This window comes from Macaca thibetana, chromosome 16 (assembly GCF_024542745.1).
Source record: "Macaca thibetana thibetana isolate TM-01 chromosome 16, ASM2454274v1, whole genome shotgun sequence".
Classification (NCBI taxonomy): Eukaryota; Metazoa; Chordata; class Mammalia; order Primates; family Cercopithecidae; genus Macaca; species Macaca thibetana.
The window spans coordinates 15,919,973-15,947,850 of NC_065593.1; the positions used below are offsets into that span (position 1 = coordinate 15,919,973).

At 46.1% G+C, this 27,878-nt stretch overlaps 3 protein-coding genes across 6 annotated transcripts in view; 2 read left to right on the forward strand and 1 right to left on the reverse strand.

Annotated features, from left to right (window-relative positions):
* The first annotated feature begins 408 nt into the window (after positions 1-408).
* C1QBP (complement C1q binding protein) lies at positions 409-7,518 on the forward strand. Its single transcript, XM_050765432.1, has 6 exons — positions 409-755; positions 1,336-1,486; positions 4,579-4,672; positions 6,527-6,622; positions 6,877-6,999; positions 7,133-7,518. Exons 1-6 carry the CDS (start codon positions 524-526, stop codon positions 7,280-7,282), a joined length of 846 nt encoding a protein of 281 aa, XP_050621389.1. The 5' UTR covers positions 409-523; the 3' UTR covers positions 7,283-7,518.
* The window catches only part of RPAIN (RPA interacting protein), a 56,000-nt gene continuing 35,537 nt past the window's right edge, over positions 7,416-27,878 (reverse strand). Inside the window, exons 2-8 of one of the 4 annotated variants that reach the window (XM_050765499.1) lie at positions 20,827-20,953; positions 19,322-19,492; positions 17,657-17,717; positions 14,259-14,370; positions 14,046-14,109; positions 12,090-12,230; positions 7,416-7,750 (exon numbers count right to left, since the gene is read on the reverse strand). In XM_050765499.1, coding sequence (XP_050621456.1) covers positions 7,721-7,750; positions 12,090-12,230; positions 14,046-14,109; positions 14,259-14,370; positions 17,657-17,717; positions 19,322-19,492; positions 20,827-20,907 — 660 coding nt within the window. In that variant the 5' untranslated portion in view covers positions 20,908-20,953 and the 3' untranslated portion in view covers positions 7,416-7,720. Of the gene's footprint in view, positions 7,751-12,089; positions 12,231-14,045; positions 14,110-14,258; positions 14,371-17,656; positions 17,718-19,321; positions 19,493-20,826; positions 20,954-27,878 lie in introns of those variants that run through there. The other 3 variants (XM_050765500.1, XM_050765503.1, XM_050765501.1) reach the window with 3 other exon arrangements.
* Positions 20,964-27,878, forward strand: part of NUP88 (nucleoporin 88) — a 34,836-nt gene continuing 27,921 nt past the window's right edge. Inside the window, exons 1-2 of the mRNA XM_050765305.1 lie at positions 20,964-21,761; positions 26,097-26,266. Of these exons, the coding sequence (XP_050621262.1) occupies positions 21,465-21,761; positions 26,097-26,266 (467 nt within the window). The 5' untranslated portion in view covers positions 20,964-21,464. The remainder of the gene's footprint in view (positions 21,762-26,096; positions 26,267-27,878) is intronic.

Consider the following 27,878-nt stretch of genomic DNA (forward strand, 5'->3'; position numbering starts at 1 on the left):
GCAGGAGAAGGGGAGAGTGAGAGTCTGTTTCCTGAGGCCTAACACACCCAACATTATCACAGAACACTGTAACGAGGGCTATGGGAGTTACGTACGACCCAGGAACTGGGGATGAAAACCAATAAATACATAATATAACACCACAGCCTCCTAGAGGAAAGTGACCGTGTAAGGGGCTGGTGAGAGCTGGGGGAAGAGAAGAGTGCATTCCACGCAGCCCAAAAGCCTGGCGTGCCTTGAAAACAGTAGGTGGAAGCGGCCACTAGAAAGAATTAAACAGCTTCGGACAGCGGACTCAGGCCAGCGCAGCAAGGCGGCTCCGGAAACCGGATTCGAGGCTTCCCGGGCTGCACCGGAGGCCTCCAGCAGAGGGCGCGATTCCGCCTGGGGCCTTAGGTCCTCAGTGCGCCGGCGCGGGAAGCGCTTCCGGGCAAGGGCGGGGCTTCCGGCGGCGCGCTAGGTCGCGGGGCACTTGGGCCTGGGTTGTCCTTTGCATCTGCACGTGTTCGCAGTGGATTCCGCGATGCTACCTCTGCTGCGCTGCGTGCCCCGTGTGCTGGGCTCCGCCGTCCCCAGCCTCCGCGCTGCCGCGCCCGCCTCGCCTTTCCGGCAGCTCCTGCAGCCGGCGCCCCGGCTGTGCGCCCGGCCCTTCGGGCTGCTCAGCGTGCGCGCAGGTTCCGAGCGGCGGCCGGGCCTCCTGCGGCCTCGAGGACCCTGCGCCTGTGGCTGTGGCTGCGGCTTGCTGCACACTGAAGGTGAGGTTCGCGCACGCGGGCCAGGGGTGTGGTTTGCGGTTCACGGAGGGAAAAAGACCAGGAGTGGGGCCTGCAACCGACCTCCGAGGTCTGGGACATTTTTCCATTGATTGGCAACCAGCGGGTTAACACGTGTGATCATATTCCCCCCACCTCCCCTATCCACCAGTTTCATTTTCTGTTGGTAGGGGGGTGAATAAAATTAAATACTAGAGGGTACCTTCATCCTTAGTCTTATTCTCTCGAAAGTGGACTTTTGGGAAAGCCCAAGGTCGTGTTTGAAAATAGCATACGATACAACTATCGTTTGGCAAGTGGAAGAGGATGATCGGAAATTCTTCTGCTTTATAGCGGAAAGTGGTAATGCGTTCATTGTTGGAAATCACTTTTCCAGCATCAGGCTCAGCTTCCCACTAATATTATGGTATTTTTACAGATAAGGAAACTGAGGCTTCTAGAGTAACTGTAATAGCAGAGAGATTAGAAATAGTCCAGGTTTCTGGCTGCGATAACCAGGGTAATAGTTTTATGTTTTAGACTAACTGGCTTTCCTTTTTATGTATATGGATTTCTTTTCTAGGAGACAAAGCTTTTGTTGATTTCCTGAAGGATGAAATTAAGGAGGAAAGAAAAATCCAGAAGCATAAAACCCTCCCTAAGATGTCTGGAGGTTGGGAGCTGGAACTGAATGGGACAGAAGCGAAATTAGTGCGGAAAGTTGCCGGGGAAAAGTAAGTACTGGTCTGGGGATCCCAGGGCACCGACTCCCTTAACCTTGCAAGACCCGTCCTGGGTCATCCCTAGAAGAGCCTTGAGTTCAGGTGTGGATAAATGGTTTTCAAGAGAGTGAAGGATTCAATTGGACAGCTTCATAAGGTCCAGGCAGTCCATTCACTGAACACAAATTTGCTGTGGGCTGGTTACTAAGGAGACAAAAATGTAGCGCAAAAAAGTACTGACAGAATCTGTTTGATCTCTGATTTACAGCCCTGATACAGTAGCACCCTGCTCTCTCTAATGTTTAGCTTGGGTGAAAATGCAAGGCATGTAACTTATATGTAACAGGATGGGGTTCCACTGTAGTAAGGGCTGCCATCAGAGGCGGGGAGTTTGTGACCTAAGTCAGGTGCCCCACCTTCTCCTAAACTGTTAGTGTTCACACTTTTCTGCATTATAGTCATCCATAATCTCATTACACAGATAAACATTTGTCATCTTCCAGATTTTTAAATTGAGGCTGGGTGCAGTGGCTCACACCTATAATCCCAGCACTTTGGGAGGCAGAGACGGCAGATCATGAGGTCAGGAGATCGAGAACATCCTGGCTAACACTGAAACCCTGTCTCTCCTAAAAATTTTAACAGGGTGTGGTGGCAAGCACCTGTAGTCCCAGCTACTCAGGAGGCTGAGGCAGGAGAATCGCTTGAACCCCCGGGTTTCAGTGAGCCGAGATGGCGCCACTGTACTCCAGCCTGAGGGACAGAGCAAGACTCCATCTCAAAAAAATAATAAATAAATAAATAAATTGAATTTTCTTTATAATTGACCTTATGATGTATATATAATTCTTTTTTAAAATCACAGCTTTAATGTGATTTAATTTATATGGCATAAAATTTACCCATTTATTGAAGTTTATTAAATTAAGTGGTTCTTAGTCCTCACAGAATTATGCATCGGTTACTACTACCTAATTCTAGAACATTGTTGTCAATCCCCAAACAATACCTATTAGCAGTCACTCATTATTCCTCCCTCTAGCCACCCCAGGTAATCACTAAGCTACTTTATGGATTGCCTCTTTTGGACATTTCATATAAATGGAATCATACAATTTGTAGCTTCCTCCCCACCCCACGGAGTCTTGCTACTACCCAGGATGGAGTGCAGTGGCACGATCTTGGCTCACTGCAGCCTCTGCCTCCCGGATTCGGACAATTCTCCTGCTTCAGCCTCCTGAGTAGCTGAGATTACAGGCATGCGTCCAGTTAATTTTTGTATTTTTAGTAGAGATGGGGTTTCGCCATGTTGGCCAGGCTGGTCTCAAACTCCTGACCTCGTGATCCGCCCTCCTCGGTCTCCCAGAGTGCTGTGATTACAGGTGTGAGCCACCCTGCCCAGCCTGTTTACATTTTTAATTGTTGGGTTGTAAGAGTTCTTTAGTTTTGACCGGGCACGGTGGCTCACACCTTTAATCCCAGCACTTTGGGAGGCCGAGGCAGGTGGATCACAAGGTCAGGAGATCAAGACCATCCTGGGTAATGCAGTGAAACCCCGTCTCTACTAAAAGTACAAAAAATTAGCCAGGTGTAGTGGCGGGCGCCTGTAGTCCCAGCTACTCAGGAGGCTGAGGCAGGAGAATGGCATGAAGCCCAGAGGCAGAGGTTGCAGTGAGCCGAGATCACGTCACTGCACTCCAGCCTGGGCGACAGAGTGAGACTCTGTCTCAAAAAAAAAAAGAATTCTTTAGTTTTTCTGGGTATAGTGATCTTACCAAATTAATGATTTGCAAGTATTGTTCCCCATCTTGTGGGTTTTCTTTTCACTTTCTTTGTAATGCCCTCTGACACAAAAGTTTCTGATTTTGAGGAAGTTCAGTTTACCTATTTTTTTGGTTGCTTGTGCTTTTTTTAGTGTCACATCTAAGAAACCACTGCCTCGCCCAAGGTTGTGAAGATTTATGCCTTAATTTTTTCAGAGTTTTCTAGTTTTAGCTCTTAGTTGAGGTCTGTGATTCATTTTGAGTATGATGTGAAGTAGGGTACCAATTCTCTTGGCTATTGTGTAGTGTGGTTTTTCCCTACACAGGTCAATTGTGTCTTCTGTAATCTCACCTAAAAACCATTTGCACAAGGTTTTCATAGCTATTTGGGGGCCATTAAAAATAATGCTCTGACGAACATCATTCCATTTCTGTGCCCAGGAGCTCAGCTTGGTCAGCACAGTTGGAATCAGACAGATTGTGTCAACCTCAGACTGCCTCTGTTACTATGGAAAGGTGACTTCCTGGCAAAGCAGCTAGTTAGCACAAGTCGAGGGGGCGGTACTTCATGGAACTTGTATGGAACGGTGCCTGCCAGAGTTGCATAGTCCAGCAGTTCTGGTTATAAACTTTATCTCCCAGGAATTTTGACTCAAACTTTGGGACATGATTTGTCAGGTGTGGATTCTTGCACCTTAAAATTGTCGCTAGTTGGTGTCTCTGGCCTGCTTTGTGATGATAAAACTTCCCACAAGTACTCTGAAGGATGACTGTCTACTACAGCCGTTTTTTTCTTTGTGAGGCATCCCCTTCCCGAGGCCAGGGCTGCTCTCCGTGTTTAACAGATGCAACCCTCCATTGCTCCTTCTTCCTTTCCTTGCAGGGCAAATTTTCTTATGGGGAAAGGCTCTTAAAGGGGCTTCTGTTCCATCTTACCAGCCTCCCAGGTCCTTACTTTCACCAAGGGTTCCTTGGAAAGACCAGGGTGGGCAGTGTCAGCTGGCTGTGGCCATGAGATGCCCAGTCAACACATGGCAGTGAGCCCTGGGGTACTGGCCCTGTTGGGAGTAACCCATGCATGACTTGTTTGGCTGAGATAAGCTGAGGCCAGCTTTGGCTTCCAGCAGCTGGTACATGGTAGGCACACTTGAGACCTGCTGAATCACTCAGGACTGGATGTAGGTACCAGCCTTGTTTGAAGTTCTGCATATAATTCAGCCAGCTAGGATAGAGACATTGTTTCAGTACACCTTTGTAACTGTAGCAGACCTCCCTGTTTGTGTGTTAACCTACTCAGTTAAAATGATGCCTTGTCTGTTATGTTTTCTCTTGCCCTTTTAGAATCATTGTCACTTTCAACATTAACAACAGCATCCCACCAACATTTGATGGTGAGGAGGAACCCACGCAAAAGCAGAAGGTTGAAGAACAGGAGGTAAGCTTAACACTATGATCAGCTTTTACCTCAGTTCTGACAGGCTGTCCCTGGGACTTAAAGAAGGAGCGTTTTTCTTTGCTCTTTTAAAAAAAAAAAAATTTTTTTTTCCTCTAAGGCCAGGCGCGTGGCTCACGCCTGAATCCCAGCACTTTGGGAGGGCAAGGTAGAAAGATCCCTTGAGGCCAGGAGGACCAGCCTGAGTAACATGGCAAGACCCTGCCTCTACGAAAGTTTAAAAAAAAACAAATTAGCTGAGCATGGTGGCACGACTGTGGTTCCAGCTATGCAGGAGGCTGAGGCAGGAGGAATCAGTGGTTTCTGGCCAGCTTTAACAGGACTGTGGCCCTCTTCCTTTTCCCAGGGGCAAAATACGTTGCTGTCTGCCAGCTCAGGCTTAGTGGTTTGGCTGGAAAGGAAATGAAATGTTCTCAGCCTTTCCCATGATAGGGAGTTTTGTTGTTTTTGAGAGAAGGTCTCGCTGCATTGCCCAGGCTGGAGTGCAGTGGCACGATCTCTGCCCACTGCAGCTTCCACCTCCCACGTTCAAGCGATTCCCCTACCTCAGCCTCCCCAGTAGCTGGGATTACAGACATGTGCCACCACACCTGGTTAATTTTTGTATTTTTAGTAGAGACACGGTTTCACCGTGGTTGCCAGGCTGGCCTCAAACTCCTGACCTCAAGTGATCCAGCCACCTTGGCCTCCCGAAGTGCCGGGATTATGGGCGTGAGCCACCACGCCCGGCCTATGGGGAGATTTTTTATATTGGAGGTTATCATTTGGTGTGTTTGCATGTGTGGAATGTTCCTAACACATCAGTCACAAGCTGGTAATACACAACAGCCATTTAACCAAGATAAGAATGCCAGGGGCAGGCTAGGTGTGGTGGCTCAAGCCTGTAATCCCAGCACTTTGGGAGTCCGAGATGGGCAGATCACAAGGTCAAGAGATCGAGACCATCCTGGCCAACATGGTGAAACCCCATCTCTACTAAAAATACAAAACTTAGTTGGGTGTGGTGGCAGGCGCCTATAGTCCCAGCTACTCAGGAGGCTGAGGCAGAATTGCTTGAACCCGGGAGGCGGAGGTTGCGATGAGCCGAGATCACACCACTGCACTCCAGCCTGGCAACAGAGCAACACTCTGCCTCGAAGAAAAAAAAAAAAAAGAATGCCAGGGGCATAAGAGACTTTAACTGGATCATGCCTACTCTTCAGACATTTTAGGAAGTGCTGTGCCCAGCCTGGTAACCAGCCAGTACGAGGGCCACAGAGTCCCTAGACCTTCTGCCCAAAAGCCATCAGTACAGTGTTGGGTCATGACCTGGTGTGGATGGCACAGCTCTCTGGTGTGCTTCTTTCCCAGCAACCCCAACTAGCATCTCTCTGACATTGGACCCAGTCTGCTCCCAGAGCTCCACATCAGAGGAAAAGCTGCTGCTGTTATTCAGCCATAAAGATGGCCAGGTTCCCCAGCCTTTGACCCTGGTCCCTTTTGAAGACTCCTGGAACAGTCAAGCTGGAATCTTGAAACTTTAGGAAAGCTTTGCAGTGTATGGGTGGAGGAAAAGGCTTGGAATGTTAAGGAACTGATATAAACTCAGTTAATTGGCACATAGCTGAGGCGGCTGGTATCCAGATTTCTTAATTGAAAATCCAGTGTGTTACTTAAACAAGCAGGGTGCCAACAGAAGTGAGATCAAGCTCTTCCTTTGGGAATAGTATGGCATAAGACTATTAAAATGGCTACATAACATCCTAATGGTGGCTCTGAGAAATCTGAACAGAGATCCTTGATCCAGGCATCCATCTCCTTCCAGCAGTGGCATGTACTGACTTCTTGTTTTCCCAGCCTGAACTGACATCAACTCCCAATTTCGTGGTTGAAGTTATAAAGAATGATGGCAAGAAGGCCCTTGTGTTGGACTGTCATTATCCAGAGGATGAGGTATGTAGGATGGAGTGCTAGCCCCTTGGCACCCCTGGGGAGCACAGCGTGTCCCTTGGGAACTTCCTGTCCCTTTTAGCATAAATTTAAAGACTTTCTAGCTTAGACCAGCCCAGCAGGGGGAGAGGGGAGGGGAGTGAGGGAAGAGGGTTAAAACCTGATCATTTTCATGCTGTCAGCGGCCCCCTTTCTTCGCATGAGTCTGGCTTATCCTGGAGAACCCTTCAGTTTCCCCAAATATTGTTTCTTCTCAGGTTGGACAAGAAGACGAGGCTGAGAGTGACATCTTCTCTATCAGGGAAGTTAGCTTTCAGTCCAGTGGCGAGTCTGAATGGAAGGATACTAATTACACACTCAACACAGATTCCTTGGACTGGGTGAGTGCTTGATAAGATGGGGGAACCTTTTGGGCCGTGGAAGGAAGGGTCCTAGTTCAAGGGGAGAAAGAAACATTTTAATGTTCATTACAGATTTTTTTTTTTTTTAACTAGTAAATGTTGTTCTTTGCAGGCCTTATATGACCACCTAATGGATTTCCTTGCGGACCGAGGGGTGGACAACACTTTTGCAGATGAGTTGGTGGAGCTCAGCACAGCTCTGGAGCACCAGGAGTACATTAGTTTTCTTGAAGACCTCAAGAGATTTGTCAAGAGCGAGTAGAGCAGACAGACGCTGAAAGCCTTAGTTTCATGGCAGGCTCTGGCCAGTGAACAAGTCCTACTCTGAAGCTAGACATGTGCTTTGAAATGATTATCGTCCTAATATCATGGGGAAAAACACCAAATTTAAATTATATGTTTTGCGCTCTCATTTATTATCATTTTTCCTGTACAAATCTATTATTTCTAGATTTTTGTATAACATGATAGACATAAAATTGGTTTATCTCCTCCAAAGCAGTGTATCTATTCTATTCCTCCCGCTTCAACCTGCGTCACAAAAGACCAAGAACAGAGATGTCGGAAAAGTTTTTTTTCCTTCAGGATCGGTTAAAAGTTTCGATACAAAATAAGTTATAAATAAAAGGCTTGTATGTACAAGGCTCCTCAGGGAGTGAGTGGTCTTTAACCCGTAGAATGATGTGAGTCCACGCTGGCTCTAGAGGATCACAGCCCAGGTATCACAGGCCTAGGTTTAAACAGGAGAAGAATTAGCTTAAATTGTATTCTAGTCATGAAAGACATGTGATACATCGTTAAAAGTTGTCATCAATGAGAATGCTACACATTAGATGAGGTCTCCTGAGTCCAGTTTGAATTAGTTAGGTCGTGTAATTTGTCATGAAGGCCACCGACGACCGCCCCTCTTTGGCTTTGCTGGACCTCTGTCCTGCAGCCTTCAAACAGCTGTCTGGAAACCGTCAGCATCAATAGTCTTCAAGCTAAGATCAAATCTGCAGATGAACTAATCAAACATCCTCACCTCAGGAAACTACTGACCACAAAGATTGTATGATTGTATTCAAACTCTTGGTAGCTTGGAGCTTTTAGAGCCTAGCAGGAAGATGAGACTCCAAGTCTACACAAGATTGAAGCAGGTACGTATCACAGGGGAGGTACCAACCATGCATGATCAGTACGGGCAGAAAACATGTCTTCCCCTTGATCTGTAATATGATCAGTAAGCACCTAAGTGTAAAACTGGCTCCCGACTCCTTGGTGGCTCAGCCCCTCCACTATGCTAAGGAATCATCTGTCCTTAAGCTATTTATGCCAGAGGTTGCAATTTTTTTGTGTGAAAAATCAGACCTCGGCGATGACCTTGAGCAGTAGGGGATCAATAACTCCCCCAGGCTTAGCGTTCCACTAACAAAACAGTAGGCATAAATAGGTTACCCTTGTTTCTTACCACTTTCACAGGTAATATATTTGGCTTTCTCTAAAAGACACTATAACCCTGCTAATAGGTGGTTTAGCATATTCTATCCCATGACCACCACCTGAGCACCATCACATCCAAAATATTCCTAAGTCTTGTAATATAGTGCCATCTTCTGTAACCCATCCCTATTTTCCAACACATCCTCAGTCATCTGTGCTGAGCTTCCCTACATCCTGACTTCACTGAAGTCTAACACAATGGTCCTTGAGTCCCCCTTAAGCGAAAACCAAAGGTCTAGTGGAACTAGAGCATTCCAAATGTCTACTTTTCCAAATGTTGAACTCGGAACCTACAGAATACAATTTTGTCTTTCCCCTTCCTGTTTCTTGTTTTTTGTTTGTTTTTTTGAGGCTCAATCTCGCTGTCACCCAGGCTGGAGCGCAATGGCGCCATCTCAGCTCACTGCAACCTCCACCTCCTGAGCTCAAGCCATCCTCCCACTTCAGCCTCCCACTGAGTAGCTGGGAGTACAGGTGCAAGCCACCAGGCCCAGCTAATTTTTGTATTTTTAGTAGAGACCAGGTTTCACCATGTTGTCCAGGCTGGTCTTGAATTCCTAGCCTCAAGTGATCCATCCACCTCAGCCTTCCTAAGTGCTGGGATTACAGGTGTGAACCACAGCGCCTGGCTGTGTTTCTCGTGTTTGCTGTGAACCCCGCCTCCCTCACCCCTTACTTACCCAACAATGGTCTCCCTGCCCGCCCCAGAGCCAGCACTGACAACTATGATCTCCAAGACTGCTACACAGCACTCACCTTCCAAACCTCACCTCCCACTTAGCTTCACTGCTGCTCTGAGCCACAGGACACTGACGGTTAGGTGAGTGGATAACTGGGGTCCATAATTATATGCTGAGCTGAAGCTGTACACATGGCAATTAGGCAATCTTCCGCTTACCCTTTAATTGCCCTTCTCGTCCACCCGCCAGCATTTGGTCTTTCACACTCAAGGGGACTTTCATACTTGAGGAGCTGTAGACTCTAGCTCTGCTACCATTATAATCTGTGTAGATGACTCACTGTTCACCTTACTAAGACAGAAGCCAAAGCCAGCTGACCTGTGCCCTCTTCAACGCTCCTCCCTCCACCTTAACTCATCTGTACAAATATATTAAGCACGTATTTATTAATATAGGCCAAGCGCTGGGAGTAGAAATAAATATGGGCCATGCCCTCAAGGACAGATATGGGCAGGTAACTGCAGCACTGTTATGGATGACACGGCATGAGGTATGGTGGAAGCCCAAGGAGACACTGGCCAATTCCCCTCTGCCAGCCCTCATTAGGTTTGTTGAAAAAGGGAACACAGACTCTAAAGGAACGGACTTCTCAGGCTGGCCAATTCTTTTTTTGTTTGGTTTTTGTTTTTTGAGATGGAGTTTCGCTCTTGTTGCCCAGGCTGGAGAGCAGTGGCGTAATCTCCGCTCACTGCAACCTCTGCTTCCCGGGTTCAAGCGATTCTCCTGCCTCAGCCTCCCGAGTAGCTGGGATTACAGGCGTGTGCCACCACACCTAATTTTTTTGTATTTTTAGTAGAGACAGGGTTTCATCATATTGGCCAGGCTGGTCTTGAACTCCTGACCTCAGATGGTCTGCCCGCCTCAGCCTCCCAAAGTGTGGGGATTACAGGTGTGAGTCACCTCACTCGGCCACCAATTCTGTTTTTGAGACAGAGTCTCACTCTGTGTCCCAGGCTGGAGTACAGCAGCACAATCTCAGCTCACTGCAACCTCCGCATCCTGGGTTCAAGCAATTCTCCTGCCCCAGCCTCCCGAGTAGCTGGGATTACAAGCACCCACCGCCATGCCCAGCTAGGTTTGTATTTTTAGTACAGATGGGGTTTCACCATGTTGGCCAGGCTGGTCTTGAACTCCTGACCTCAAGTGATCTGCCCACCTCAGCCTCCCAAAGTGCTGGGATTACAGGTGTGAGCCACTGTGCCTGGCTGAGACTGGCCAATTCCTTGTGAGGAATCAGGTGAATGAAGTACATGGCATATTGTAGTGCTCAATAAATATCTGTGCAAATGATGCTTAAATGTAGTGGGAGGAGTCAAAGGCATTCAGACAGAACAGCATGAACAGCACAGAGGCCTGAAAGCACTGCATATTTGAGCATCTGCAACCAGTGCTGGAGAGCTGGAACAGAAGGGAACATACGCCTGTAGTCAACAGGAAGTAGTGAGGTGTTTTATTTAAACTTTCACCTGCTGTGTCTCTTTCCACACAAGCTGATGGAAAATGGCTTCCTTCCACCAAGGCCGGAGCCTGGAGCAGGAAACAGCAGGGGCACTGGAGGCACAAAGACCTGGGGTCTAACACCAGCTCTATCGCTTACTAGTAGTAAAATTTTGGCCAGATGACATCACTTCTCTGAATCTAACAGGAACTATCCTCTCCCTCATGAACCTAATGCTCCAGCGAAGTAGAATAAGATGCTCTTTGTTTACACTCGTTTTCTGCTTCTCTGCCTTGTTCCTCTATGTGGGGATCTTCCACTTAAGCTCTACCCCCACAACTGGCCAGATGTCCATGTCTGTCCAGATCGATTCCACGCTTCAAGTTAAATGCCTCCTCCAGGAAGGTGTCACCATAAAGGAGATCACCCTCCTATGAACTCCCATAAGCCCTCCCTCTACAGCTCTCCAGGGTACTGCCTGTTTATTCTGTTCTCTTATTATCAATCCAAGGCTTGAGCTCCGTGAGAGATGTGTATTTCTCAATTTTAATGAGCCCTCAATTCATTGTTTTTTTAATGAATGAGTAGAATTAAATACCTATGGAAGAAACCTGATACAGGTGAAATGGCTGTTACTAGGCAATGTTGCTTATAATAAAAATGACCCCTGTAGGTTACCTGCGTTTGGAAGAGAGGGCCATGAAAGAACTCTATAAACACCCAGTAGAAGGCCATGGCTATGAACTTCCTAAAGTACAGTGTGCTCCTAATCCCAAGGCTCCCCCTGCCTGGGATCTAAAAGCAAATATATCATATCGGTTTTATGTGTGTTTGTATGATATCTATATACACACATGTACACATATATATATAGATAGATTACATGGATTATGAGAGATACTGGTTCCTATAGCACGCTTCTAGGACAGGTGGTTCCCATACCCGCTGTGTTCCCAGCCCTCACACCTCAGTTGTCACTCAGGCTAGCGACTAGCCCTTGGACCTCTGTGAAAATTCCACTGACAGACAAACCTAAGGCTGCCCTGCTATACTTTCTGCCCTGTTTCCTTCTGCAAAAGTGATGCCAGCATGGCCTATTTGGGTGTTATGACTATGAAATGACCAGCTGAATCCAAAACCACCGTGCTGATCTATCAGGAGAAGGTGTGGAGCCACACGTCCTAACTCCCAGACCAATCCTCTTGCCATGATCCTATGCTGCCTCTTCCCTTCTGACTGGCCGTTGAGTCGAAATGACTTGTTACCTTCACTTTTCTATGAAGTAAATTCCTCAGATAATAAACTGCATTAAACATTTACCTGTTTCTAGGTCATTATTTCTATCGAGGTAGGAATAAAACCAACCACAGGCCCCTCTTACCACAGACTGGGTCCCAGGAGAGGCTTACCAGACAGCTCATGAGAAGACTGGACTTTTCTTCTGTTCCTCCAGTGACTGAAAATTCAGGTGTGTGGGGACAGTGTGCACTGTGCTCATTTATACTACCCTCTAGACAGGCACGAAGCTTCTGCTCTGTCAACTCAGAAGACTAAAAAATAAAAAAGTTCAACCTCCTCTCAGTGACTTGATAGCCAACAGATGGAAAAATCCTCATTCCTCATGCCAACCAATAGAACTGTGGCTCACTGTGACGGCTTGATTCCTTGGAGCCTTAAAGACACTCGGGCCCATGACTGTGCCAAGATCTCTTAACCAATCTCCATTTAACTGCCTCTCCATATTAACCAATGCCCTCTACTGCTGTAAAACACACTGATGGCCACTCATGGCAGAAAGAACACTCAGAGGCTGTAGGCTACTTTCCAGCCTCCCTCTGCCTCTGCCCCCACCAGCTGAGTGCATCCTTACCAACAACTAGCAGTGTATGCTCCTAGGTCTGCTTGAGTTACTTGAACTTGCTACTGTAACTCAGTAACGCTAATTACTTATTATGTAAATCAGTAATACAAGGGAAAAACCATGAAGTTTTATTTTTATAAGTGGAAAGTTTAGGAAACACTCAAAAAGATGAGCTGCTTAAAAAAAATAAAAATAAAAAAAGAAAGAAAGAAAAAGAGCTATAGAATTAGGTAAAAGATGGGGGAGAAAAATTCCAAAGTTGCATACTCAGCTTCTTGATCCACTTTACAGAATTAAAATCGTAAACTCTGGACTATGTATTATAAGAGTTGTTTATGTAAAAAAGGTGACTCGGCCAGGCACAGTGGCTCATATCTGTAATCCCAACACTTCGGGAGGCCGAGGCGGGTGGATCACTTGAGGTCAGGAGTTCGAGACCAGCGTGACCAACATGGTGAAACCCCGTCTCTACTAAAAATACAAAAATCAGCCAGGTGTCGTGGCGTGTGCCTGTAATCCCAGCTACTCAGGAGGCTGAGACAGGAGATTCGCTTGAACTCGGGAGGCGGAGGTTGCAGTGAGCAGAGATCTCACCACTGCACTCCAGCCTGGGTGACAGAGTGAGATTCTATCTCAAATAAAATAAAAAATAAAACAGGTGACTCAGCTCTCCAATCAGCAGGGCCCCACTCAAAGGCTGGCAAGTAAATTTATGTTTTTGAAACTTACCATAAAACATTTTACTTTTATAATTTGCCTCTTTAATCAATTCTCAATTAACTGGCAAACTTGCAGTCCCCATCATGCCAGATAAAAGGGCTCTTTCTGTATTTTAAGATTACTGAAGGCCGGGCACAGTGACTGATGCCTGTAATCCTGGCACTTTGGGAGGCTGAGGCAGGTGGATCACAAGGTCAGGAGTTTGAGACCAGCCTGGCCAAGATGGTGAAACCACATCTCTACTAAAAATAAAAAATAAAAAAAATTAGCCGGGCGTGGTGGCAGGCACCTGTAATCCCAGCTACTTGAGAGGCTGAGGCAGGAGAATGACTTGAATCCGCAAGGCAGAGGTTGCAGTGAGCCGAAATCATGCCACTGTACTCCAGCCCGGGTGACAGAGTAAGACTGTTTCAAAAATAAATAAATAAATAAATAAATAAAAGATTACTAAAGCTTAAATTCTGAATTAGGTATGTCTTCATATATAGAAAATTTTTATGAAACGTCAGATACAGGCATTTCCAATCCCAAGCTGAGGTCTCCATAAAAACCTTAAGCAGTGGTGGCTCTCCAGGGCCCTAAAGGCCCTGATGTGTACTGTTTGCCAATTTTCATGCCACAGATATTCTCGCCATGGCCGATTTGAAGCTACCAATGTGACACCACTGAACATCAAACTGGGAAGAAATATGCACAATGGGCTCCGAGCCAGCGCTGGAGGATCTTCAAGAAAGTAGATCCGTGTGGGAAAAAGTATCATGAAATCTGTGTGTGGAACACTCACATGAGATGGGATGGACAGGCCACACTGACACACCACCACACCGCTTGTGATTCTCAGGTTGTACCTAGAAGCAGAATTAGGATCCCAGAGCATCATGGCCACCAGAACTGGATCTCCAAACCTTTTCAGGCAACAAATCTCAGGGGAGATTCCACTCACCTTGGAGTGGGGAATGGGAACGAATAATGCTGAAAAGGTTTTCAAAACTCTTACTTTGTACATACAGGACAGATGAGTGGGTTTGCCTCCCACTCAGCCAGCATGATGCTGAGACACTTTTCATCAAACTGCAAGCTCTTCTCATACTCGCGGATGATGGACTGCTCTGCAAGGCAAAGGCAGTTGGAGTGCTTCACCGTGCTTCAGCTTGCCCTGTATTTAATTCTAAGCTTCACTGCCAAAGGCTTCCTTCACACAAGGGAAAGATTTGGGCAAAACCACAATAGCCATCACTGGTTTTTACTGCTCTCTCAGGCTGGCTTCATCTTGCTAGATCCCTCTCCCTCCTCTCTGTCCCCTTTTTGTGAGCATAAGAGGTAAAGTAGGCTGAAGACCAAGGAGACAATTTTCACACACATCTCCAGAGATCATAGGAGCACAGATAGGGAATGACAGGGTCCCACAGGCAACTAAGGAAAGCTGACAAAGAGAACTGATTGCTGGCCAGACGAGGTGGCTCACACCTGTAATCCCAGCACTTTGGGAGGCTGAGGCAGGCTTGAGGTCAGGAGTTCGAAACCAGCCTGGCCAACATGGTGAAACCTCAGCTCTACTAACAAATACAAAAAATTAGCCCGGCATGTGGTGCATGCCTGTAATCCCAGCTACTCGGGAGGCTGAGGCAGGAGAATCACTTGAACCCGGGAGGCGGAGGTTGCAGTGAGCTGAGATTGCGCCACTGCACTCCAGCCTGAGCAACAAAGCGAGATTCTGTGTCAAAAAAAAAAAAAAGAGAACTGATTTCTGATGCCAGGACGACCCTGCTGAGTCAAAAGAGATCTGCTTTCCAAGTATGTCCACATACTTGGAATCTGTGTTGTTCAGAATCTGTGTGCTCATTCATTCAGCAAACATACAACAGTACCTAGTATGTGCTAGTCACAGGGGCACAAAGATGAAAAAACCGTCCTGCCCTTATTGAGCTCACAGTCTAGACATTAGGGAAGGGGTCAGAACACTACAGTCATGCTTGTTTGTTGATGTGGTGTCTATAACGGCTTTTCCACTAGAACGGCGGAGTTGAGGAGTTGTGCCAGAGACCGCATGGTCTGTAAAGTCTAAAGTATTTGCTATCTGGTTCTTCACAAAAGGTCTGCCAGCTTCTGCTTTAGAATGTTCCTATGGCTGAGGACAGCACAACGCAGTAAATCTTTGTCACTTCAGATTTATTAAATATGCCGCAAAATAAGCATTTGGTGAGGCTTATGTTTCACCACTAAGAAAGGTTTTGTAGGTGGGGGGAAGGGAAAATGAATAAAAAAAGATGATAAGGAATTTACAGTCTAACTGGAGTCAACAGCAACAGTCATTAACAACTAACACTTGCATGGCACTTATGTGTCAAATGCTATTTTAAGTCCCTTACATATATTAACTTCTTCACTATTATCCTTATTTCTAAGGTGAAGAAACTGAGGCACAGGGAAATTAAGTGCTTTGGTCGGTGCCACACAAATTAAAGTGGTAAAGCCAAGTGAATCTTAGAGGTATGACTTAAGGGTTTGCACTCTTGCCTCATCATAACAATAGCTGTTGATTACTGAAAGTTCTCTATATGCCAGGCAATGCACTAAGTCTTCTACACATGTTATTTAAGCCTTACAACAAATGTATAAGGTATTATCTCCATTTTACAGGTCATAAAAATGAAGCCTAAGGCCGGGGGCCATGCCACATGTCTATAATCCCAACACTTTGGGAGGCTAAAGTAGGAAGATGGTTTGAGTCCAGGTGTTTGAGACCAGCCTAGGCAACACAGTGAGACCCTGTCTCTACAAAAAATAAAAAAAAATTAGGATAGGCATGTTGGCTCATGCCTGTAATCTCAAAACATTGGCAGGCTGAGGTGGGGGGAATCACATGAGACCAGGGAGGAGTTCGAGACCAGCCTGGGCAACATAGTGAGACCTTGTCTCTACAAAAAATAAAAAAAATTAGCTGGGCATGGTGGTGCACACCTGTGGTCCCAGCTACTCGGGAGGCTGAGATGGGAGGATCGGTTGAGCCTAGGACGATGAAGCCACAGTGAGCCATGATCATACCACTGCACTCCAGTCTGGGCAACAGAGCAAGAACGTGTCTCAAAAAAATAAATACATAAATAATTTTTTGTCTTGTTTTAATCACCTTTGGCTTAAAAAAAAAAAAAAAAAAAAAAAAAAAAAGGTTAATAAAAAAAAATTAGCCAGGGGAGGTGGCACACGTCTATGATCCCAGCTATTCAGAAGGCTGAGGTGGGAAGATCGCTCGAGCCCAGGCGGTCAAGGCGGCAGTGGGCTGTGATCACACCACTGCATTCTAGCTTGGGCAGCAACCGTGTCTCAAAAAAAAAGAAAATAAAAGAAAAAAAAAAGACTTAGTGCATTGCCTGGCATATAGAGAGCTTTCAGTAATCAACAGCTATTGTTATGATAAGGCAAGAGCTCAAACCCTTGAGTCATACCTCTAAGATTCACTTGGCTTTACCACTTTAATTTGTGTGGCACAGACCAAATCAAATCAGGGCTACATGGAAAAAATGACTTAACTATATAAAGTACAAAATTATGCTCTCTACACAGTGCTATGGGCACCTCCCTCAAGGAGTGGATGCTCACAGGCCCTGGGGAATTAAGAGAAAATGTGGCACTTGAAATGAATAGGGCAAGGGATCAGACCACGCACTGTCACTGTATCCTGTAAAGTGGCAGGTTTACTTTTTATGTATTTATTTTTTTAAGAGACAGGATCTCACTCTGTCGGCCAGGCTGGAGTGAGGTGGTACGATTATAGCTCACTGTAACCTTAAACTCTTGGGTTCAAGTGATCCTCCTGCCTAAGCCTTCTGGATGAGGGAGGCTACAAGTATGTGCTACCACACCCAGCTAACTATTTTACTTTTGTAGAGACAGGGTCTTGTTATGTTGCCCATGACGGTCTTCAACTGGCCTCAAGCAATACTCCTGCCTAAGCCTCTCAAAGTGCTGGGATTAGAGGCATAAGCCACCACCCTCAGTGAACTATTAACCCATTAATAGAGAGGCAGGATGGTAGAAGAAACACAAGAACTGGATTCACACAACTGATTTTGCTTCCCATCTCCTCCACTTACTAGCTGTGTGACCTGCATGAGAACACCACCTTCTGTTCTACTACTACTATCTTACAGGGCAGTCACGTGGAGAAAACAGCATTCATTAAATGAGAAGTTCTTAGCACAAAGCCTAGCACCCTGGAGACCCTTATTATTGGGAAGCTAGACAGCCAAGATGTCAGAGTACAAAAAGAGCCTTTTGAACACTTGATCGATAGAGGTAGACAAAGGGGACTTATGAACTAATCCTGATTGGAGGAAAAGTCACAGCATTTGAGTAGCTAAATACAGGTAAGGAAGGACTACTCCTAGGGGTTACCTTGGTCGATCAGCTCCTGTTGAATTTCCTCCAGCACAGCCATGTCTATCAGCTCCTCCAACTGGAAGAGAAAGGGGAGGCATCAGAAGTTTGAAGTATTAATCACCAACCAAGCCCCACAATGATTCATACTTGGAGGCTGGCTTGAAGAACCCAGATTTGCCGGATAGAATCAGTCCAGTCCTCCTGCACAATACACTGACAGTGGGGTAATGCTGTCATGCTGACACGTCGTCAACAAATGATCCAACTACCCAGTGACAAAATAATGGTACCCACTTTTGGAGAGACGATATAGGGTAGGAGTTAGGTACATATTCTTCCAAGGCTATGTAATCACAGGAAAAGTTCCTAGTCTCTGCAAATCTCAGTTTCGGCCTCTGTAAAGTGGGAATAAAATCTATCTAAGAGGGTTACTGTGAGTACTAATTGTGGTAATGTAAGGCAAACATTGGTGTATTGTAGGACACATAGAAGCCACTGAATAATGCATCGTTATTACACAGTGCGTTGATAGTTTCAAACAGTTGCTCGCATTTTCTTACATAATGCTTACAATGCTGAAAACATGATCTTCTCATTTTATAAATGTGAAAACTAAACCTCAAAGAGGCAGACTGAAGTTAAGAGTCAACAGCCAAACCAGGATTCGAATTCTGGAACTCCTGACTTCGAATCCAGTGCTCTTCCTGATACACTATAAATGGTATCCTTCCCACACATGGCTCCCAACGCTGGCTGAGACTAGAATCTGAAAGTTTCTGGAGACCTTTTTAGAAAGAGATTCCTGAGGTGGGCAGATCACTGGAGGTCAGGTGTTCAAGACCAGCCTGGCCAACATGGTGAAACCCCATCCCAGCTAAAAACAGAAAAAAGATTAGCCAGGCATGGTGGCACACATCTATAATCCCAGCTACTTGGGAGGCTGAGGCAGGAGAATCGTTTGAACCCAGGAGGTGGAGGCTGTAGTGAGCCGAGATCTTGCCACTGCACTCCAGCCTGGGTGACAGAGCAAGACAAAAAAAAAAAAAGAGAGAGAGAGAGAAAGAAAGAGATTCCTAGCCTATGCCTACTAAATTATAATTTCCAAGGGTGGAGGCAAGAAATGAAATTTCTTTCTTTTTAGTTTCATAAATGATGATGTTGCAGTGATGAGCAGATCTACGGTCTGGTATTTCACAACAATTCATCTAGACAAGTCTAACATTAAGGGTAAAAAAACCTGGGTTAAAGGCTGTTGAATTCTAGGCCGGGCGCAGTGGCTCATGCCTGCAATCCCAGCACTTTTGGAGGCGGAAGCAGGTGGATCACGAGGTCAGGAGATCGAGACCATCCTGGCTAACACAGTGAAACTCCGTCTCTACTGAAAATACAAAAAATTAGCCAGGCGTGGTGGCAGGCGCCTGTAGTCCCAGCTACTCGGGAGGCTGAGGCAGGAGAATGGCGTGAACCAGGGAGGCGAAGCTTGCAGTGTGCCCAGATAGCGCCACTGCACTCCAGCCTGGGCGCCAGAGTGAGACTCCATCTCACACACACAAAAAAAGACTGTTGAATTCTAAATGGGGGTAGGGGAATGGTGGGTTTAGGGGACTCAAGTAAACAAGTAAAAAAGGACAGTAGCCGTTCTTGGTGGAGTCCTCCTGAAAACACATAGCCCAGCCTGACCTGAGCCAAGTCTTCTGGACAATTCTCCATTGACTGCAAAGCATTCCACTCTTCTTCCATCACCTCTTGCACTAGAAAGGTGTTCTGAGCATTCCCTGGCCGACTGCTTCCAGCCTGGCGGTACCTGTTTAGGAGCCTGTCCCGGCTGTTTCTCATTCTCTCCAGGCATCTCTGGGAAAAAAGAGCAAGATGGGGAGGAAAAAAAAAAAAAAAAACCATTTCTACTTTTAAAAAACACTCTTACAGTAGTTGGGAAAACATTAAAGAAAGTTTATAGACACAAAATTTCAATGATAATACTAACTAGTGTTACTTTTGCATATTCCTCTGTAGAGATACATAAAATTACAATGCTTTGTGCATGTATTTACATATAACCGTATTTTTTATTCTAGCTTGCCAGTTTCCTTAATGGTTGTGTGCATAATCTCTCGGCAGCCAATGTCCTATTACAGAACATTTATATTCCTTCCAAATTCTTGGTACTCTAGATATGGCTGGGTAGCAGCCTTCCTGCACAGCAGCGTTTCTGAACTCAGGGAGGTTCTGTCCCCCAAGGAACATTTGGCAATGCTTGGAGACATTTTTGGTTGTCACAATTCTAGTTATAGGACTATTAGCATCTAGTGGGTAGAGGCCCGAGATGTGGCTTAAACAGCCCTCCACAACATGTAAATATCTCCCTCAAAATGTCCATTGTCAAGGCTGAGAAACTCTGCTATATCTGCTATCTTTCTCGCGTCGGGTTACTTTCTTGGACATTACTTACTAGCAACCACGCTGTGTTCAGAAGAGGCCAGAACTGAAGTGGAGCGCTCTTCTAAGCCTCGGTTTACTACTCTCTAGAATAGAAATCATCTCTATCTCACAAGACGAACGTAGGCAAAGTGCCTCTCTCGGTGGCCACCTCCGCAGCAACAGTAGATAGTGTTACTGCAGAGGTGCAAAGGGTGATGTCATGACCACACTTTTTTTTTTTTTTTTTTGAGACGGAGTCTCGCTCTGTCACCCAGGCTGGAGTGCAGTGGCCGGATCTCAGCTCACTGCAAGCTCTGCCTCCCGGGTTCACGCCATTCTCCTGCCTCAGCCTCCCAAGTAGCTGGGACTACAGGCGCCCGCCACCTCGCCCGGCTAGTTTTTTGTATTTTTTAGTAGAGACGGGGTTTCACCGTGTTAGCCAGGATGGTCTCGATCGCCTAACCTCGTGGATCCGCCCGTCTCGGCCTCCCAAAGTGCTGGGATTACAGGCGTGAGCCACCGTGCCCGGCCAATGACCACACTTTAAATTCAAAACAAAACCGAATCCAAAAACAAGGCTTTCTAGGACTGGGCCGACCCGGGCTAATCCCACACTCTACAGTCAAGAGGCCTGGGTTTGAGGTCCGCTTCCACAGCAGGAGCGCTCCGGCACCTGCTCCACGGAGCAGGGCTAAGGCGAAGGCAGGGAAGACGGCGGTCGCCGGGACGGACTGGGATAGTGACCACGGCGCAAACCCCACACCCACCTGCCGGAAAGTCTCTTTCCAAGGCGGCGAGCCCACCAATTTGTACAAGGAGCGGCGGGGGGACCTCAATGACTCCGCCATCTCCTCTCCCCGGGAGACAAGGCCGCAAGCCCCGCCCCCTGACGGCGCGCACAGACCCCTGGGAGTTGTAGTTTCCGCCTGCAGACTGCTCTTGGATCGCAGAGTGTTCTGGGAAGTGTTGTATTACCGGCCGGCCCCACGTGGAAACAGATTTAGGCATCCAAGCGAAATGTGTGAGGCCAGCCCAACCTGCATTGAGGGAGGTAAGTCTTGAGGGGAAGTTCTGGATGCCTGGGTTTACCCAGATGGAGGTGTCCAATAGGCAATTAGATACACAAGTCTGTCTCTCCCCAGGTGCTAGACTTCCAGTAGCATCACCATTCCGCTGACTTCTCGTCCTGCCCCCTTGGGCTTCAGAAATAATGGTGATTGGGTGTCCCTTGGCGACGCCCCTGCCCGGTGGGCTGGCCTCGCCCTCGCCCCTCCCCTGGCACGAGCCTCTCAAGCTTCCGGGCCGCCTGCTCGATGATTGGCCGAAGCAGTGAGTGGACGGCCGCGGATTGGCTGCGCTCAGCGGCGGGCTGAGCAACTGGAGTGAGAAGAGCAGTTGGGCCAAGATGGCGGCCGCTGAAGGACTAGTGGGCGACGGCGAGCTGTGGCAGACCTGGCTGCCTAACCACGTCGTGTTCCTGCGGCTCCGGGAGGGACTGAAAAACCAGAGTCCAGCCGAAGCTGAGAAACCAGCTTCTTCGTCGTTGCCTTCGTCGCCGCCGCCGCAGTTGCTGACGAGAAACGTGGTCTTTGGCCTCGGCGGAGAGCTCTTCCTGTGGGACTCGGAAGACAGCTCCTTCTTAGTCGTTCGCCTTCGGGGCCCCGGCGGCGGCGATGAAGAGCCCGCCCTGTCCCGGTACCAGGTACTGTCAGGCCGATCTGGAAGTGACCCTCACGGGGATCTGAACTAGTTTTTTGTTCTTTCCCCTCTTGGCTGTTTTTTCATCTCGTGGCAGGCGTTCCCGCGGATTGGTTCCGACACTGCCCTACGCGGTCGCGGGGACTCAGGCTCTCTCCATGCTTACGGCCTGGAGATCTGGGAGGAAGGAAAGGACCATGGAATAATCAATAAAAATACTAGTGATGGATGAGTGCTCTGGAGATAAACAAAGCGGGGCTGAAGGGATTGAGAACGAGTGGGCGGAGTTGCTATTTTTAGTTTGGTCGGGAGAAACCTGTTCCCTGACATGACACTTACAATAGGCATAGATCGTAAGTTTCTCTTGGGTTGGGCACAGCAAGTCAGGTAGCAGGTTTCAAAGCACCACGTTTCATGCTTGACATGGAGGAGAAAGTCTCTGTTAATTCTCCTCCCCACCCCGCAACGCCCGCTTTAGAAAATAAAGCCATACCCCAAATTGGGATTTTTGTTTTTGATTAGCCAACAGCATGTGAAAATGGGCGTGATCCAGAAAGTATTACACACTTGCTGTGATCAAATATTGGTTTATGGAAATGTTTGTTTGTAATACACAGATTCTCTTAAAGATTAAAAAGTAAAGAGCTTGGTACTCATTCTAAGGTATGACATCTGTTGTGGGCCCGGTCCAACTCTTGTTACCGAGAAGTGACTTAATTTTAATAAGACGCTAGCAATGCTTCTGCAATTTTGAAAATAGGGCAAGAGTCTACGGTTTGCTTACTTAAACAGTTTCAGTTAAAAATTATCAAGGCCGGGCGCGGTGGCTCACGACGGTAATCCCAACACTTTGGGAGGCCTGGGCGGGTGGATCACCTGAAGTCAGGAAATCGAGACCAGCCTCGCCAACATGGTGAAACCTCGTCTCTACTAAAAATACAAAAATTAGCCAGGCGTGGTGGCGCGCACCTGTAATCCATCTACTCGGGTGCCCGAGGAAGGAGAATCTCTTGAACCTGGGAGGCGGAGGCTGCAGTGAGCTGAGATCTAGCCACTGCACTCCAGCCTGGGCAACAGAGCAACACTCCGTCTCAAAAAATAATAATAATAATTACCAAATGTTCAGCACACAGTATTTCGATAACATCTTATACTGCTATGTAGCATTTGACACAATTATAATTTAATTATTTATAATTACTTTTTTTTTTTTTTTTTTTTGAGACAGAGTTGGCTCTTGTTTCCCAGGCTGGAGTGCAATGACGCCATCTCGGCTCACCGCAACCTCTGCCTTCCGGTTTCAAGCGATTCTCCTGCCTCAGCTTCTGGAGTAGCTGGGATTACAGGCATCCACCACCACGCCCGACTAATTTTCGTATTTTTAGTAGAGGCGGGGTTTCACCATGTTGGCCAGGCTGGTCTCGAAGCCCTGACCTCGTGATCCACTTGCTTCGGCCTCCCAAAGTGTTGGGATTGCAGGCAGTCAGCCACTGCGCCGGCCTTTTTTTTTTTTTTTTTTTTTCTTTTCTTTTCTTTTTGAGACAGGATCTCCCTCTATTGCCCAGGCTGGAGTGCAGTGGTGCAATCTCAGCTAACTGCAACCTCCACCTCCTGGATTCAAGCGATTCTCCTGCCTCAGCCTCTTGAGTAGTTGGGTTTACAGGCCCACACCACCATACCTGGCTGCTTTTTGTATTTTTAGTAGAGACGGGGTTTCACCATGTTGACCAGGCTGATCTGGAACTCCTGGCCTCAGGTGATCCACCTGCCTTGGCCTCCCAAAGTGCTGGCATTCCTGCCGTAAGCCTTGGCGCTCTGCCTCTGTCTTTTTTTCTAGACTGTAAGCTCCAAGACAGGGGCAGGGTCTGCCCTTCTCATTTTTAAAAAATTTGTTTTATTTTTTATTTTTGAGATGGGGTCTTTCTCTGTTGCTCAGGCTACAAAATTGTTGTCCAGCATACAAAAATGCTGGAGTGCCCAGAATTTATAAGCTCTCAGTAAATATTGGTGACTCTCGGTAACCTTTCCTCCTCCAGAATCTCAAAACCTTAGAGATGGGGAAGAAAGCAGCTTATCATGAGTTGTAACTTTGGATGTTAAAAGCATGAGTAAGCTGAGTGTAGTGGCTCTAGCCTATAATCAGCACTTTAGGAGGCCAAGGTGGAGGCAGGTGGATCTTGTGAGCACAGGAACAGGTGTTCAAGACCAGCCTGGGCAACAGGAGGAAACCCCCATCTCTACAAAAAAACCCCTTTTAATTAGCTGGGCATGGTGGTGCACACCTGTAGTCCCAGCTCCTCTGGAAGCTGAGGTGGGAAGGACACTTGAGCCCCTACAGTAAAGGCTGCAGTGGGCTGCCACTGCACTCCAGCCTGGGTGACAAAGCAAGACTCCATCTCAAAAAAAAAAAAAAAAAAGAGCATGAGTTGTAACTTTAAAAACAACAACAGCAACCGAAATACTGTGATTATTGTGAATGAACTAAATTGATTGAATTGTATATGTAACAAGAAAGGTGGCCTTTGTTTGGTTTGCGTTTGACTAGGAAAATCAAGCGGAAAGAAGATGGGGGTTGAATATAGAGAAAAGAAGGAAAGACAAGGAGAAATAATTTGATTAGAATCAGCAAAGGGCAACTAAAAAAACAAAAACAAAACCAGGATTACAGACATCAGCAATTTGAAATATTGTATTTAGAACAGTCGTGTCTGTTCTAAAAGCATTTTGGCTTAGGGTGATTCTTCATACATAAAGATAAACAATACCTTGGCAGTCTCATAACATATTCCTGAAAGTAGAAAGAAAAGAAACAGATGGTCATGGGAGAACAAATAGAACCAAGAGAAGAAGAGAATTTTGAGGACATGTGGTGCTGACACAACATACCAGAATCTCATGAAAAGATCACTGTTATTAAGCCTTCATGGGTAAAGCAGCATTCTGCTTGCTACAGAAGCTCTTAAAGCCACCCTTTTTTCCCCCCCAGTTTTTGTAGAAACGAGGTCTCACTGTATTGCCCAGGCTGGTCTCAAACTTTCCTCAGCCTCCCAAAGTACTGGGATTACAGGTGTGAGACGCTGTACTTGGCCTTCAAGCCATTCTTTACTATTATATAATAATTATCATTGCTTATTAATTCTGAGTTTATGTCTATCTACTAAGCGTCTGTTGAGAGTCAGCAGTATGCCAGAATGCTAAGAATACAGAGAGGAAAGATGTAGATCTCAGGTAATTCATAGTTGTGTGGGATGAGCAAGTAAAAAGGACAATTAGAATGTAGGATGATAATAAGTATGATAGAATTATCCAGAGCATATCATTGATGTACAGAAAAGATGGCCAGGCGCAGTGGTTCACGCCTTTAATCCCAGCGCTTTGGGAGACTGAGGTGGGCAGATCAGTTGAGGCCAGGAGGCCCATCTCTACTAAAAATCAGGAGGCAGAGGTTACAGTAAGTCGAAATCGTACCACTGCACTTCAGCCTGGGCGACAGAGTGTGACTCTCAGGAAAAAAAACAACAGAAAATATGCACTTATTCCTGGCCAGAAGATCAGGGATGTTTTCTTGGGAAGAAAGTGCATAGAAGCTGAATCTCCCAAGAATGTGTAAGTCTTGTTAGCTAAAAAAGAAAAAAATCAAAAGCATTGCAAGACGAGAAACAATTGTACAAAGACACAAAGGCATGGCAAAGCATGATGATTTCCCAGAAATACAGAAATACCAATTAATCTGTTTGGAGTGTGAGGTACAAGCAGAAGAGTGGTGGAGAGTTGAGACCTGGAGTAGTAGGGTGGAGCTTGATTATAAGAAGGAACATTACGTGTAGTAGTCTCTATTTATCAAGGTAAGGAAATCTGATGCATTTTATGGAACATTCCAATCTAGATGATTTAAAAAATTTCATGGCCGGGGGCGGTGGCTCACGCCTGTAATCCCAGCACTTTGGGAGGCCAAGGCAGGTGATCATGAGTCAAGAGATCGAGACCATCCTGGCCAACATGGTGAAACCCCCGTCTATACTAAAAATACAAAAATTCCCTGGGCGTGGTGATGTGCGCCTATAGTCCCAGCTACTCAGGAGGCTAAGGCAGGAGAATCGCTTGAACCCGGGCGGCGGAGGTTGCAGTGAGCCAATAGTGGACCACTGCACTCCAGCCTGGTGACAGAGCAAGACTCCATCTCAAAAAAACATGAGGTAATGGTACAAGTGTGAGCACTTACCCAGAGTTTTATTATCCTATAATTGTTGTAAATTAAACTATTACTGTGATTTCAAGTAACTGCCATCCATATTTATATTAAAACTAACTATATTGACTGGTTTGCTTTAATTTTCAGAGATTGCTTTGCATAAATCCACCCCTGTTTGAAATCTATCAAGTCTTGTTAAGTCCAACACAACATCATGTAGCACTTATAGGAATAAAAGGACTTATGGTATTAGAATTACCTAAGAGATGGGGGAAGAATTCTGAATTTGAAGGTGGAAAATCAACAGTGAATTGTAGGTAAGTTGTATGGTATTTATCTGTATCATTTATTATATATACAGAAAATTGTTCAAGACCAGTGGTTCTTAAGCATGTTTAGTATACTGCTCTTGAAACATTAGAGCACTCCTCGTGGTCTGCAGACTGGCTTCTGTGTTACCAATGTTTATAGTATATGTGTGATTGATTGTACTTTTATTCTGCCTGAAGTACCACATTGCTCTCTCATTGGAGGCTAGGCCATTCTTTCAACTAGGTAGAAGTAAGTATTTTATATATATATATATATGTGCGTGTATATATGTGTGTGTGTATATATGTGTGTATATATATATATATATATTTTTTTTTTTGAGATGGAGTCTTGCTCTGTCACTCAGGCTGAAGTGCAGTGGCACAATCTCGGCTCACTGCAACCTCTGCCTCCTGGATTCAAGTAATTCTCGTGCATCAGCCTCCCGAGTAACTGGGATTACAGGCAAGCGCTGCCACACCCAGCTAATTTTTGTATTTTTAGTAGAGATGGGGTTTCACCATGTTGGCCAAGCTGGTCTTGAACTCCTGACCTCAAGTGATCCACCCACCTCAGCCTCCCAAAGTGTTGAGGTTATAGGTGTGAGCCACCGCACCTGGCCTATTTTTATATAATTTCTTTTTCAACAAATCCAGAAAAGTGAATCTGAAAGATCTACTCAAAAGAGTACAGATGCTTGTCAACTTACGATTGGGTCATGTCCCGATAAACCCAGTGTAAGTTGAAAATGCATTCATTGCTGACAGCACAGCAGATGATCCCTGATTTAGGATGGTTCAGCATAGGATTTTTCAACATTATGAACCCATCATAAGTCATAAGGAGCTCCTCGATTTATGATGGATTATGTACTGGTAAACCCATTGTAAAGTTGGGGATCATCTGTATAAGGTAGAAACTACTTTTAGCTCCACAACTTATAAGTTGAGTCCCCTTAAACTGTTTATTTCCTAAGTCTCTGTTTCCTCATTTTAAAAACAGGATTGATAATATCTGCCCTTGTAATTTCCTAACAGGGTTAGTAAAAGCATCAAATGAGATACTATATCTGAAAACACTTGTACTGTGTAAAATATGTATCAATTCTAAGTCAAACCATCCTAAAATGTATATATATGTATGAAATATTATATAATTTGAGGCCAGGCACGGTGGCTCACGCCTGTAATCCCACCACTTTGGGAGGCCCAGGTGGGTGGATTGCCTGAGCTCAGGAGTTTGAGACCACCCTGGGCAACATGGTGAAACCTCATCTCTACTAAAATACAAAAAATCAGCTGGGTGTGATGGCACACACCTGTAGTCCTAGCTACTCAAGAGGATAAGGCACAAGTATTGCTTAAACCCGGAAGGCGGAGGTTGCAGTGAGCCAAGATCGCACCACTGCACTCCAGCTTGAGCCACAGAGCGAGACTTCATCTCAAATAAATAAATAAATAAAATTTAATTAAATTATTAAAATAAATTATATATTTTGAGACAGAGTCTCGCTCTGTAGTCCAAGCTGGAGTGCAGTTGCATGATCTCAGCTCACTGCAACCTCCTCAGCCCAGGCTGGAGTGCAGTGGCGCGAGCTCAGCTCACTGTGGCCTCCGC